The sequence below is a fragment of the Tenebrio molitor genome, chromosome 8 (genome assembly GCF_963966145.1).
Source record: "Tenebrio molitor chromosome 8, icTenMoli1.1, whole genome shotgun sequence".
NCBI lineage: Eukaryota > Metazoa > Arthropoda > Insecta > Coleoptera > Tenebrionidae > Tenebrio > Tenebrio molitor.
In genome coordinates, this window is record NC_091053.1 from 2822026 (window position 1) to 2836104 (window position 14079).

The 14079-nt window shown below is 41.1% G+C and overlaps 2 protein-coding genes across 9 annotated transcripts; one reads left to right on the forward strand and one right to left on the reverse strand.

The window, feature by feature from the left end:
- Positions 1–136: 136 nt before the first annotated feature.
- LOC138136514 (adenomatous polyposis coli homolog) lies at positions 137–7569 on the reverse strand. Of its 7 annotated transcripts, none has more exons than XM_069055721.1 (7): positions 6004–7569; positions 5576–5905; positions 5474–5520; positions 2015–2312; positions 1651–1959; positions 1537–1610; positions 137–1462 (listed from the first exon to the last, which is right to left on the reverse strand). In XM_069055721.1, the coding sequence occupies exons 1-7, from the start codon at positions 7419–7421 to the stop codon at positions 795–797; spliced, it is 3144 nt and encodes a 1047-aa protein (XP_068911822.1). In that variant the 5' UTR covers positions 7422–7569; the 3' UTR covers positions 137–794. The 7 variants fall into 7 exon arrangements, with proteins under 7 accessions (XP_068911822.1, XP_068911827.1, XP_068911825.1 ...); XM_069055726.1 differs by having other exon boundaries at positions 137–1453; positions 1537–1595; positions 1651–1965; XM_069055724.1 differs by having other exon boundaries at positions 1537–1595; positions 1651–1965.
- Positions 7570–7614: 45 nt separating this feature from the next.
- LOC138136516 (rab-like protein 6) lies at positions 7615–10903 on the forward strand. 2 transcript variants are annotated; one of them, XM_069055731.1, is made up of 6 exons: positions 7615–7766; positions 7825–8120; positions 8170–8638; positions 8801–9454; positions 9505–10024; positions 10080–10903. In XM_069055731.1, the coding sequence occupies exons 2-6, from the start codon at positions 7982–7984 to the stop codon at positions 10272–10274; spliced, it is 1977 nt and encodes a 658-aa protein (XP_068911832.1). In that variant the 5' UTR covers positions 7615–7766; positions 7825–7981; the 3' UTR covers positions 10275–10903. The 2 variants fall into 2 exon arrangements, with proteins under 2 accessions (XP_068911832.1, XP_068911831.1); XM_069055730.1 differs by lacking the exon at positions 7615–7766 and having other exon boundaries at positions 7778–8120.
- Positions 10904–14079: the final 3176 nt, after the last annotated feature.

The window sequence follows — 14079 nt, forward strand, 5'->3', positions numbered from 1 at the left end:
TGTCTGACGACAACTGGTGACCTAAACAATTCTACATTACGGATTCTGTTTAATAAAGTTTGAAAAAAAAATCTAGTCTTTCATTGACACCTGCCCAATTTTTGTAGAGGGTTGTCTTACAAAAAAAAAAGAAACAATCATTTTCAAATTTATTTTCACAATTTTTTCTAATCATAATATTCCACCGAATTAACAGTGATTTCACTGACGCTTCAGTTTCTATAAGAAACGAAATATCTTTAGTTAATTAAATAAATATACAAATCTATTTGATTCAAAATCAATTATTAAGTACTGCGAGTGAGTTTCAGTCTTATATTGTAATAAATGTAACGGTCCACGATTGAAATAAATTTAACGATTAGTTTAGTTCGGGTTTTAGCCACTGGCGCCACCTGTTATTTGACAGGTCTTGTGCAAATGGCGAAATTTTGAATCTGGTGTAGCGGATCTGAACGACTTAAATAAGAATATTTACGACAGTTACGATTACGTTTTGGCACATTTAAATCTCTTTTGTATGCTCTACACGGATATCGATTTAACAGAGACCTGCTTGTCCAGTTTACGCTCCAGATTTGGATACGTTGACGAGAGGTATTTAATTTAGTCGAACTGCAACGGATTGCAAATAAATTCTTTGTGTGTGCATTTACGGAAAGTCGAGAAAAATTGCTTTGAATGCTATTTTTCCAAAACAGCACCGCGGTTGCGCTTCTGGATTTGACAAAATAAAAACAAAAATGGCGAGTTTAGACCCTGACAGCAACGCTTCGCTCCTGCCCGCCCCACTTTTAGATCCACTCCTGTCGCGACTTCTCCACGACGTCCTTCCTCAGGGCGAAAATCTGCCCCGTCACGTACAAAATCTCGCGACTCTCCCTGACCTGCACCTTGTCCTTGTTCCTCTTCTTCGTCTTGGGCCTCGACATCGCCCTGTTCTGGTTGTTTCTGGGGCAATGAATGCAGCAAGTGTGCTCCGCCCTTTCCTCCTTCGGCCGCCGCATCCATTGGGGCTTCCTCCCGTTGCGACTCTTGGGCATGCCGGCCGCGATGCACTGCTGCAAGAGCGACCGCTCCGACTCGGTCAATTCGGCGGAGTCGCGCGACCCCGACGGACCCCCCAACGTCAGATTTCTGTTTTTGGGCATCCCTGATAGGATGCACTGGCGCAGGAGGGCTTGGTCGGCTTCGGTCAGTTCGGAGGTGTCGTCTTCGGGAGGTTTCTTGGGGCTGATGCGGCACTTCTTCATTCCCTCGAGGATGCACTGCTGCAGCAGGGCCTTCTCCGCGGGGGTGAGATCTGCGGATTCGTTCTGGACGGGTCTGGGGCGCGCGGGCATGCCGGCCTGGATGCACTGCTGCAACAGGGCTTGCTCGGACTCGTAGGAGTCGTCGCTGAGGGACGAGATCGACTCGGAGTCGTCGGGGCTCTCCGAATAATTCGCCTCGGCTACGAAAACTTTCAATATTATTTAGTGTGCTCGAACCGGAACCAGCCGTACCAGAAACAACATGACAACATTGCAATCTTACCTTTGTCTTGGTGCTGCGACCCTGAGGCCCCCTCAGTCTGATAACTCGACGTCTGAACACTGCTAAAACAACAACTAAAATCAAAGATTCGTGGAAAACTGACTCTCAACGTACTTTTTATCGACTTTCGCCGCCTCCGCGATTTTCGCCATCCCAAACCTAACACACTCGTCCAACAACTTCTCGTCTTCTTCTTCGTCATCATCAGAGAAGTTGCTGTTGATGTCGGAAAAGTAATCCTTGACCGTACCGTTTTCACCGTTCACCGAGAGAACGCTCAGATCCGAATGCGATCCAGCGTGGCTCAAGAGCGCGGGAGTGTCTTCAGTGTAGTAGCTCCGGACACAATCGTTCGCCAGATCGCTGATCTTGGGGGCGACGGACATTTTTTGAAACTGGTACTCCGTGCCGGGTTTCGACTGGCTGTAACTGCACACGGATGAAAATCAACAATACGCACCAATCACAAGATTTTTACCGGTTGCTCGTCATTCCGATGTTGATGCAATTCTCTAAGATGTTGGCGTCGTCCTCGTCGTCTGAGGGTTCGCTTTCGATGATTTCGTTTTGTAGCAGGTTTGGATCGTTTGGAATTTCGGACGGGTCTGGGATGGCGGGTACGGGGGAGCTGTTGCTTTTGGGCATTCCTGCTAGGATGCACTCTTGCAGGAGGGCTTGTTCTGACTCGTCGGAGTCGTCGCTCAAAGACGAAAATGGAGAGCGACGTAAGTGGTTACTTTCGGCTTCTCCCAGCTCCAGCGAAATGTTCAAGTCGTCTGCACAAAGGAAAAAACAAATCAAGAAAGAAGTGTGATTATTAGTCATGAACTCTACACAATTGTACTGGTTTTTTGATTACTATTTTTTGAAATAAATATGTAATTACATTTAAACGAGGGTCAGTGAGTTTTTTTTCTAAAACATCGTGCTGGAGTTGCGTCACAACAGAGTGAAAGTGATCTAAATATGGAAAAATTCTACCGTCAAGATTTCGACAAAATGAAGGAAGGAAGCGGCAAAACACCAAAAGCACAAAAAACATGTCTGCATAGTTTCAATGAAAAAAATTAATAAAATATAGAAATCGAAACGATTTGATCTAAAAAGAATATTCTTAATACGCATAACGATAGAAACATTTAAACTTATTTTGGGAATAAGAAACAACGCAGTAAATAACTAGGTAAAAGAAGATGGAGCTTGGGGTCTTGTTAATGAATCGGGGAAGAAAAGCAAAGGAAAAAGCCACCATTTGATATCATCATAGTTTTATCCAAGAGGAAGAAAATTTTAATCTTGTTCTGTTTCTCCTCTAAAACATTTTCTCAAAATAACAACCAAACCAGATTTAAAACGTGGTGGAAGCTAAATCCGAACGAGTTTTCATTTTTGGAGAAACAGAAAATCTTGGGAGCAAAATTGACATTTCAAAAACTGTAAATCAACTTCACGAATAAGAAGACGAGGAATTGAAAGAATACTTTGCGTAAATATTTTGATACATTTTTGTATTTTGCTCTACAAAATATTTCTTTCTTCCAAGGTCACACAGTGAATCGGCCATCAAGTAAAATAAATGTGAAATTGACAGAACTAAAATCTCTTCATATATCAAAGACACGACCAGTTCTATATTATAAATTATAAGAACCCACCTGTTCATTTCATTATAAATGCACTATGAAAATGTTTCCGAGAAAGAGCCAATTTCGGCCGATGAGGGCCCCACAAAACGGGCGCTTCATGCTTAAATAATAATCAATACGCAACATAACGTAGAACAAAAACAACACTAAACACAAAAACAGCGAAGAATAAGGAAAACATTCACGAATTTGATTTCAAAGCAACAAACAAGGAATTTTTTCACTTCAAATTCAAAATGTCATTTGAACTTGAACAAGAGAACAAGAAAAATTCTCGGTGGCAAAAACTTAAGATGAATAATATCCCCAAAAACCGCCCGTTTATTAGCGCTCTGCGGAGATCACTCAAACTACACTTTTGAACAGACCGGTGGCCGGTTATAATAATACAGCAGGCCGTGATCAAAGATTTATGTTGGTTAAACAATAAATATCCCCATCAACCTTTATAATAATTGAGGACGGCACAAGTTGGCACAACTGAAATGACGGTTTAATTTTGTCAAATTGACACACGCGTCTAAGGAAAATTTAAATTTAATGAATATCAATGAAGACGGAAATTGGCTCAACAAAACATTAAAAATTGTCCCGCTTTTCCCGTAGATCCAAATTCTACAACTTTTCCACGGTACTTTTGATGTAAATTACAGTATCGACAAATCTCTCATATTTGAACAGACTGCAACCAAATTACGACCAATTACTGAAAAAATATTTGACAGATGCTAAATCATTCGGTTTTGTTTGACAATCCAACTCGAAAATTTTTAACCAATCGAATTGCAGCATTTTTCAAATTTAGACCAATCAAATTGATTTATAGTTAAAAAACACCGAGCAGAGTGAAAAAACAACCAGCTGAGTGAAAAAACAACTAGTGGTTTTTCAGCGAAAAAATTTATGTCAAAATGAAACGTCAAATTTATTAGGTCAACTCGATAAAAATTTTCTCGGTGGATTGTCAAGTCGAATACAATTCGTGGTCTAATTTTTTCTGCAAAATTTGTCATTTAAGACATTCGTAGCTTTTGCTTTTGGAAAATTACACTCGTCTCCTTCGTCGACTCGTGTAATTTTCGTTGCAAAAGCTACTCATGTCTTAAATGACAAATTTTGTCGGAAAAAATTAGACCACTTATTGTATTATATGTACATATGTATATGAAAAGACATTTGTAACAAATTGATCACCTTCGGAAAGATTTATTTCTCTTTTGGAGAACTATGTAAAAGAGAAAATCGTAAAGGACATGCAACAAGCTCAAAATTTCGAAAATGTTTTCAAAAGTACTTCTGGAGGCCGATTTTGTAACTTTACATTTAAAAGGTAACGTCTTCGGTTAGCTCATGCCTAATTGTCAATGTATTTAAGCACGTCGACAAGAACACTATTTTGTAATTCTAAAGTGCCAAACCTTTATCGAATTGAAAAACGAACTGCAAATGCAATACAGAATAAGACATTTCCGCATTACAAGTGTGATTATTATGACTTTCATTTTTACTTCAGGAAAAAAATTTCAATTCAGGAAAGAAAATCCTGATTTAATAAAACATAGCGTATGTACACAAGCGCCCATATAAGAAATAAATGGATGGTAATTACAGAAAAAAGACAGTTTTAACGATTTCAACGTAACTTAAACTTCTTCAAAATCGCAAAAGGCTCTGCTTCTACTTAATCAAAAGCTATGGTTGTTCAATTATAAGTCAGACTAAATTAACTAGTTTGCTTGACATTATTGACACATTTTTCGGATGTGAAACGCCGAAAACGACGATTTTAATTTAATTTAATTTTCTCTTATCCACACGAGTTTTTACTGTTGTTTTTTATTATGTTATTTTATTTTTACCAAAGGCGATACACACGAACGCTATGACATTACACGTTGAGCCGACTGTACTTTATCCCCACCCCATCACTGTACACTGCACGACTATTAAAATACGACTTGCTGTCTTATAGCCGGTCTGCTCAAAAGTGTAGTTTGAGTGATCCCCGCAGAGCGCTAGTAAACAGGCGCTTTTTAGGGATATTATTCATCTTAAGTTTTTGTCACCGAGAATCTTTCTTGTTCGAATGACATTTTGAATTTGAAGTCAAAAAACTCCTTGTTTTTTGCTGCTTTCGTGAATACTTTCCTTACTGTTCGTTGTTTTTGTGTTGTTATTGTTTTTTGTTATATTGCGTATTCATTATGAAGCGCCTCATCCACGGAAATTGGCTCTTTCTCGGAAACATTTTTAAAGAAATGGAACAAGCCAGTTATAATACAACCACTCACCGCTCTCCTTGACATCGGACGGTCCCTCTTCACTCTCTTTCCCAACACTGCATCAAAAAAATCCATCACACGACCCAAAATTCAAAACAACACCAAACTCACCTCGACTGTTGCAACATACTCAAATCTGTGACCGCAACAGCTTTACTTTCAATTTTATTCTCCTCGGGATTAATCGAGAGAACGCTGAGATCCGACTGGGACCCAGCGTGACTCAACACCGCTGGTGTGTCTTCAGTACAGTAAGTCCTCAACGAGTCACACGTTATATCCGACTTTTGCAAAGGACCACCTTGATCCACCTCAATCGGAATCGATAACTGTTGAGGGGGCTTCTTCAAAGCGGGTCTTGCATTAGCGAGGTCGCCGATTTCCGGGTGTTTGAACTGGTAGCTGGTCGATGGGGCTTCGTTTGGCGGGGGCTGACTGTACCTATCAAAAATAACATCGTCATGACAAAAAAATTGACCCGGCCTGGATGCCGTGCCCTCTTTTTATAACAGTAGTGCTAATAACCGACTATTTTGTACCTGTTATTTTGCATCCCGATGTTAATGCACGCCGCCAAGATATCCTCATCTTCCGAGCTCTCGCTCAAATCATGATTTATGTCCAAATTATTCGTCTCGTTCTTTATCTGGCTGACACCTTCGCCCAATGGGCGACAATTGTGGTGCCCCTTCGAGTCGATCTCGTCGGGATCGATCAAACTGCTGAGACTCGTCGCCGCGGAGAGGTGCAGAGGTGTGCTCTCCACCTTGAATTTCGTCACCACGTCCTCGAAAACGCTCAGTTTTGGCGCATCCTGGGCGATCTGGGGCAACTCCCTGGTCTTCCTCTTCGAGGGGGGAAAGACCACAGGGCTCTTCGCGGGCCTGGGACTGGGGGGCACCGTTTGTGACGGCGAGTCTGGCAACTCGCTCGGCGAGATCAGACCGCTGGTCAGCCGACTGAAGTCGGACACCACCGAACTGCGGTCGTCGTGTATGGAGTGCTGCTCGATACTGTCCAGCGAGGCTAGAGAACTCGACCGGGAAAACATCAGAGGCGTCTCTTCGGCGTAATTCACCACCTCTTCGAATTTTACCGCTTTGGTGGTTTCCGACGGAAACTTGCCCATCCTCCTGGGGCCTTTATTTTTCTCCCCCTCCTCCAAGTTTTGTTCTTTGAGTTCTTGCTTCGGCGGGTCGCTCGCCGGCATGGAGTTCAGCGAGCCGCAACTGTCCACCCTCGAGAAGTACCCAGGAGTACCCTCGTCGCAATAATTGACGGGTTTCTCCGGAGACATCAACCCAGAGCTGAACTCTGATTTGATTTTGCTCTGGTGCGCAGTCTCTATTGACTTGGAGAACACAGGTTTCGACTCGGTCTCTAACTTGCCACCGGCGCCCCCTTTCTCGTCGATTCTCAAGTCCGACATTGAGGTGGACGTTGAGAAATTGAAAGGGGTTTCGTAGGGCGTATCTTCGGTGCAGTACGTTTTGATAGTGTCTTGCACAAATTCCGTAGTTTCGCTTTTCGATATTTTATTGCACTGCTCCGAATCGGAGTCGTCCTCTGCGTACCTCAGCGAGTAGTCCGTCGGTTGATCTAAATCAGTTTCTGCGTACATTGTAAACGTGCTGTTGTAACTTTTCACCACTTTATTGAACGTTCCACTGCCGCTACTGTTTTTCAGTGTTTTCGATTCATTCGCGAGCAGTTTTGTCTCACAATACTTTTTACTAAAGTCGACCGGTTGTTCGCTAGACTCGATCTCGTCGTCGCAAATAATTCGCGAGTATTTGGGGCGCATGAATCTGTGATAAACTTGAGGCCTTTGTGATGACAGATTCGGAAGACTCATGGTGCTGTATTGTTTTGGAATTGTGTTACCTCGTGAGTTCTCCTTAGGCCCCTCCCTCTCGTTTATCCCTAAACTTGAAAAGGCGTTTGTTATACCCATCATGATCACAACAACAAAGTCCACAACTGTGTTATCTCACAACAAACACCAAACACACTTCACCAAAACACTTTTCTGTTATTTGTCCACAAACAGCTGATTGAACTGACAGTTTATCGACACTGTCGGTAAAGAAGATTCCTATTTTACGACTGAAAGCCATAGGGGAAGGGTTAAGTACACATTTAAATTCAGCCGCGTGAGTATTGAAAAGCTGAACAGTTTCTAATTGCGTTTATTGAGAAAAAAATTAAAAGAATTAGTGATTAATGTGTTACGCTTCCACCAATTCCGTTTTCCACTCCAGATCCAACTTTCTGTTGGCATTGTTGGCGACAGTGAGTGTCAGTAAGTTGTCATTTGTCAGACCAGCGAGGTCATGTAAATAATTTTATTTTCGATTAAGTTTGCGATAAAATAAAATGAGAACGTAGTCGCTTTTGCGGGCAACACACTCGCCAAGCATCCCGACCCGCATCAATGTCATAATCGATTTTTTCCGGCGACAAACTCGGGCTACTTTTCTTTGAGCATATGGACAAGTGAGCAAGTGCCAAACAAGAATGTTTTCCGCTATAAAACGGTTCGCGAGCAAAGGCGATGGCTCCCCGAACAACACAACGGTGGTCTCGCGGCCACCCAGCCACCAAGCGATGTCATCCTCCCTACAGCGAAAATTCGCAAGAGGCGTCCAATATAACAGTAAGTTGACTCGCGTGGCGCCGCCGACGCTCAACCTACGTTTTTCCAGTGAAAATCGTGATCAAAGGGGACCGAAACGTGGGGAAAACGTGTCTGTTTCATCGCTTGCAAGGCAAGAAGTTCATAGAGGAGTACATCCCTACTGAAGAAATTCAAGTAACTTCCATACAGTGGAACTACAAGGCGACGGATGACGTCGTTAAAGTTGAAGTTTGGGACGTTGTGGATCGCGGGAAGAAGAAGAAGCGGTTCGAGGGGTTGAAATTGGAGAATTCTCAAATGGAGATGCCTGAAGAACCGGCTCTGGATGCAGAATTCTTGGATGTTTACAAAGGGACAAATGGGGTGATCATGATGATGGATCTGACCAAGACCTGGACTTTTGATTATGTACAAAGGGAGTTGCCCAAAGTTCCCAGTCACATTCCTGTTATTATTTTAGCTAATCATTGTGATATGGCCCATCATAGAACAGTCACTTCTGATCATGTTACTTTTTATATTGAATCAATTTTGAGGTAAACAAAACATGCTTCATATTGTTTTTATTATATGTAAACAGATAACAGTATGATAACATTAATCTTGTTTTAGTTGTTAATATCAAAAGTGCGCCAGATTTAAATTATTAACGAAAAATATTTACAGAATCTAGTTCTGGATCCTTTGTCCTGTTTTAGTTCGCGCTCGGCGCAGGTGCGCTACTCTGAGTCATCAATGCGCAACGGCTTTGGCCTGAAGCTCCTGCACAAGTTTTTCAACTTGCCGTTCCTGCAGCTGCAGAAGGAGACGCTCCTGAAGCAGCTGGAGCGCAACGAGATGGAGATCGGCGCGACCATCCAGGAACTGGACATGTTCTGCGACTCGGACGAGGCGAACTACGGCAAGTTCCTGGACAACTTGGTGCGTAAACGCCGCGAGGTCGCCGACTCCAACGCGAACATTCCGGCGGCGGCGCAGCAAATGCGACCGTCGGCGTCTAGTCAGCAGGTGTCGTCGCCGAATCCGGTCCAATGCGACGTGAAGAGGTCGCAGAGCGGGCCGATCGTGATCGGTGCCGGCAAGCCCATACCCTACGCCCACCCGGGGGCGAAGAAACCAGCAGCGTCGCAAGTCTCCAAGAGCTCCAGCCAGAGTTCCGGGTTCATCAGCAAGATCGGCGTGGACCAGGTGGTGGAAGGGGGCATGCCAGATTTGAGGAGGCTGGAGATCAGTCCCATCACGTCGGTGGAGGAGTTTTGCCCGGATGGGGGACAGATCGACAGGAGCTTCCTGGATGATGTGCAATATAACGTCCAGAACAACGTCAAGATGGACGAGAACGACTCCGATTCGTAAGTTAAAAATAAAAGAATCAAGGAACAATTGAATCGCGTTTTTGCAGTGATACGGACACGGGGAACCCCCTGGTCTCCGAGCTGCAGGAGGACTTCGAGCCCGACGACCTCGGCTCCTCGTCCAAGAGACTCCACAAGTTGGAGGCGAAAGCGGCGGCGCCCTTGCGACCCGTGCGGTCCGACGAGAGCAGCGAGATCGAAGTGGACAAAACCGCCCCCGAGGACTACGATATGAAACAAACGAACGACGAGTTCGACTCGACCATAAACTCGGAGATCTCCGAACTGACGTCGGACGCCTACGACGGCTGGATGGGCAGCGACACGAAATGGAGGCGGTCGCCGGAGGGCGGCGAGGACGTCTCGGTGGTCAGCCAGACGTTGGACTACAGCAACAGCACCGCGTATGACGACAGCACCAGCGTCACCTCGTCGAACGTCCACATGGAGCTGTTGAGCTCCAAGCACAGTCCGGTCTCGGCCAACGGCAGCGTTCACAGCGACAGCGAAGAGACCCACGCCTCCGGCTCGGTCAAGAAAGAGAAGAAGAAGAAAGACAAAGAGAAGGTAAGTGCGAGCGTGCGTATGCGTATGGAGGGTTTTATCTGTTTTGTCGGAACAGGCCGAGAAGAAGCACAAGCACAAAAAATCAAAAGAGAAGGTCAAGGACAAGGAGAAGCACAAAGAGTCGGGTAAGGGAGACAGGTGGAACAAGAGGAGGTCGAGGGACGAGACGTCGTCGCGAAGAGACGAACTAGAGGAATTTCTGAACGGAAGTGCCAGTCCACCCATCGACGCAGCGTACGAGGCCATCTAGCGAGCGAAGAGTACAATTACTTTATTACTAGTGTCGCCTAACGCCTTCCAGTTTTATAAAAAATGCTTGATTACAATTTTATAAAACGTTGAAGCTTTATTTTCCAAATGAATTTGTTGATCAATTCAGAGAAAATTCATTGTTAATGTGCTAATATGCTTCGTGCAATGTGGTTTTCAAACATCTAGAGCATTGTTATCAATTTTTAACTAACCTACCTTAAATATGCATAATCGAATGACGTTTGGGCGTGCACACGTTGTATCTCACCAAGGAAAAATATCAAAAAATTTCAATGTCAAATTACTTTGAAAAGTACAATAACTGATTAGCCGTTAGGTCAATTAATAGTCGGATCGGGACAGTTTTTTCTTAAAAAAAATTTGCAAGTGTATGTGTGCCTAAACAGTTTTTTACAAACAGATATTTTTGTACACTTCACTCTGAGAAGGTTTCCGTTGTTATGCCGTCTAATTGTTGAACCCATCCAGTGTAATATTTTAATATCAGATTAACCGCTTATTTATTTATTTACCTATGTTATGTGTGAAATCTGTTGTCATTTTTAGACCATTTAACGAGACTTGTTGTTTGTTTGCCAAATAACCTCAATAAACTTAATCAATTACGACGTGAGTTTTCGACACCATCTTGTTCGCTCACCAATGTGGTGCACCCGCCACAATTGGCGATTCCAGATTCCAGTAAAGTCATTAGATAAGATTAATCTTATCTAGTGACTTCAGATTCCAACTATCAGTGAGACATCTGGTGTGAATTGTATGCAAAATTTTAAGACACACTCAAGCCATTCATATGATTTGTGGTTTTAAAACAAAATGACGGTTTAATTGATAGTATATTGTTATATAAGTGAGGAAAGGGATGCATTGCTAAACGAGAATGACAATTGGATCACGAGCGATAGCGAGTTGATCTAATCATTCAAGTTTAGCAATGGACCTTTCCTCACGTATATAACATACTATTTTTTCCAACGTCAAGAGCTTTCGGTTTATCTTGCATAGGTATTATCAATTTATTATTTTATACAAATCAACATAGAAGTAAAATTTGAAAATCACGTTTCCATGCTCACAGTAAACAATAAAATTTAATTAAAGAATGTCAAGTCGTGTTTTTGCCAAAACTTGAAAATTACTCAGAATTTACTAAACAAATAGTGATGGAAGTAGAAGATAGTGTTGTAAATTTACCAAATACAGAAATTAAAGAAGCAGCGAACTAGGTATCTTTGGAATTATTACCTATAAAATCTCGAGCACGCTACGGAAAGGAATAGGTACAATGCGTTACTGAGATGGAGACAAGTAGTAAGAAGCGCTAGTTTGGCGTCAACGTCAAGCTCTGTACCGACACGTTATTTAGAAAAAAAAAATCAGGAACATTTGGAGTTTTAATTCGTGTAAAAATTGTACATTTAATTTCTATAATACTGATAAAAAAGTTAAGTATCTTTGTAAGTGCTAATTGTTAATAAAGAATTCTGACAAATGTATATATATGTATATTTGAACGTTATTTTAAAGAAAGTATGTACATACCTAAATGGGGATCAATTTTTTTTTTACTTTCCCCACTAGTGAGGGAAGTGATTTACTTTCCTCACATGTGATGCAAACGCCTACTTTCATCTCTAAATTGAGTGATGGAAATGTCATTTTCAGACTTGACGTTGGAAAAAATGTATTACATACTATTCCGGACACGGAATCTTGGCCAACATTTTTTAGACATTTCTAAAAAAAATTATGTAAACCAATCCTTAGTGTCATTAAGAAGTGACAATTATTAAAAATCACTTTGAAGTTTTTCCTGTGACATCAAAAAGCAGGGAAATGGCATAATCGAGTCAAAAGTTGGGTTATATTCATTAAAGGCCAGGTCACACATATTTGTCAGTTAAATGTCAGTTGTGGCCAAGATTCCGTGTCCGGAATAGTACATAAAGTCTATTTTTTAATCAAAGAACTACAACCTGTTGATTTAGGTTTGTAAATATAAAATTTTACTAAATTTAGGGAATTTAATGATATCTATTGGCTATACCAGCCAAAGTTTGTCATTTTTAATGTCCTTGAAAGTACGCAAACTGGCAGCTAAAATTTGAACGTGTCATTAAAAATGCCTCGCAAAGTAAGATATTTATTAAACTCTCAAATTAGTTGTTGTTAGTTGTTATTAACTTTATCAACATGCTGCGCTACTATTATCTCTAATAACCTCAATTTTTATATGATGAGATTTTTCACCCTATGTCAAAAGTGTACAATGTTGTCAGCTCTATTTTGGGTGTAAATTGCGGTGTTGTGGTTCTTTGATTAAAAAATAGACTATATTTTAAAATGACTAAAAATAAAAGCCATAAAACAAATTGTTGTGTTTTTGGCTGTAACACGTGTCGGAAAAACGAACCAGAAGCATGTTTCTATTTACAGTGTTTTTCTTTTGGTTTTCCTTTTTTGTCAATTGTATTTCACTATTTCTCAAAACTATTTCATATTTACGTCACTTGGACATTTAATAGAAATAGGAAATAGTTTTGAGAAATAGTGAAATACAATTGAAAAAAAAAGGAAAACCAAAAAAAAAACAGTGTATTTCCGCGTTGTGGTGTAAAAGCAAAATATGTTTTCGGTTCCAAAGACCGGATAGAGAGAAAGAAAACATGGACAAATGCTTTCTTTATTTATTAATGGGAAATCCTCTAATTAAGTACAGGGTCATTATAAATGTTTCTAACATCGTAGGTGGCCGTGCGCCATGCTTTAGGTCCGCCGCTAAGCAGCTAAGCCAACTAGATGTTAGAAACATTTATAATAATAACCCCGTACATGAGGGTCTATGGAAAGCACTTTAAAAAAGAAGACACCATTTGTAAGTTAAATAGTACCTATTTTAAGGTTATATTTAAAATTATTTATATTGGGTGACTACTCAAGGCACTTGTTTGTTTGTAGAGATAATCAAAAAATTTCGTACCTTGTTTCCACCACATAAAATTAACAATTTCGCACACAACACTTTTACGCCTTCCACAACACATCTGCTTTCTGCTGTGGTCTCTAACAAACTAAAGTAATAAAGTACCTACCTATAAAATATTGTGTAACCTTAAAAAAGCCATCACAAAAACCGCAAATTCACGTAAAACCAGGAACTTATTTTAAAAAACAATGCACAGACATAAGCCGGATCGAGCGGGAGTATGACTTGGCAATTTGGCAACAGTGGCTCAGTGGCGCCCCCAACGGTACCCGAAATCCCCAGTAACAACAATAATCCATGTGACTAATAAAATGCAAAAGCACTTCTGGAATTCAACACCTGATGTGAAGAAGGAATTTAGAGAAACTTAAAAAATTCACATTAGAAAGAAAAAATCTTATAAATGATACGTTTACATGTTTCAATGGTTTGAGGGACTCTGTCGTCATATTTTGAACTTGATTTTGGTTGTTATTCACGTGTGCAATTTATGTTTTTTGCTTGAAGTGAAAAACTCTACCAAGGTAAAGTAAATCGTAAGAAAAGCTTCGGAAAAAAATGTATGTATTTGAAATTAAAGTGGCATTGTCAAATAATCTCTCCTTTGAGACTGTTAATTTTATGGTCTTCTCATACAGTGCATCTTCAATTTATACTCCTTCCTTTGGATGGCTCAGTTTCACCAACATCTCTCTGTGTAGTCTTTTCAAACAATTTATCTTCAATTCACATTCCCTCTTTTATTTAATTTTCTGTCAAAAATTTTGACATCACAGTTGTTCTTTTGAGATAATTT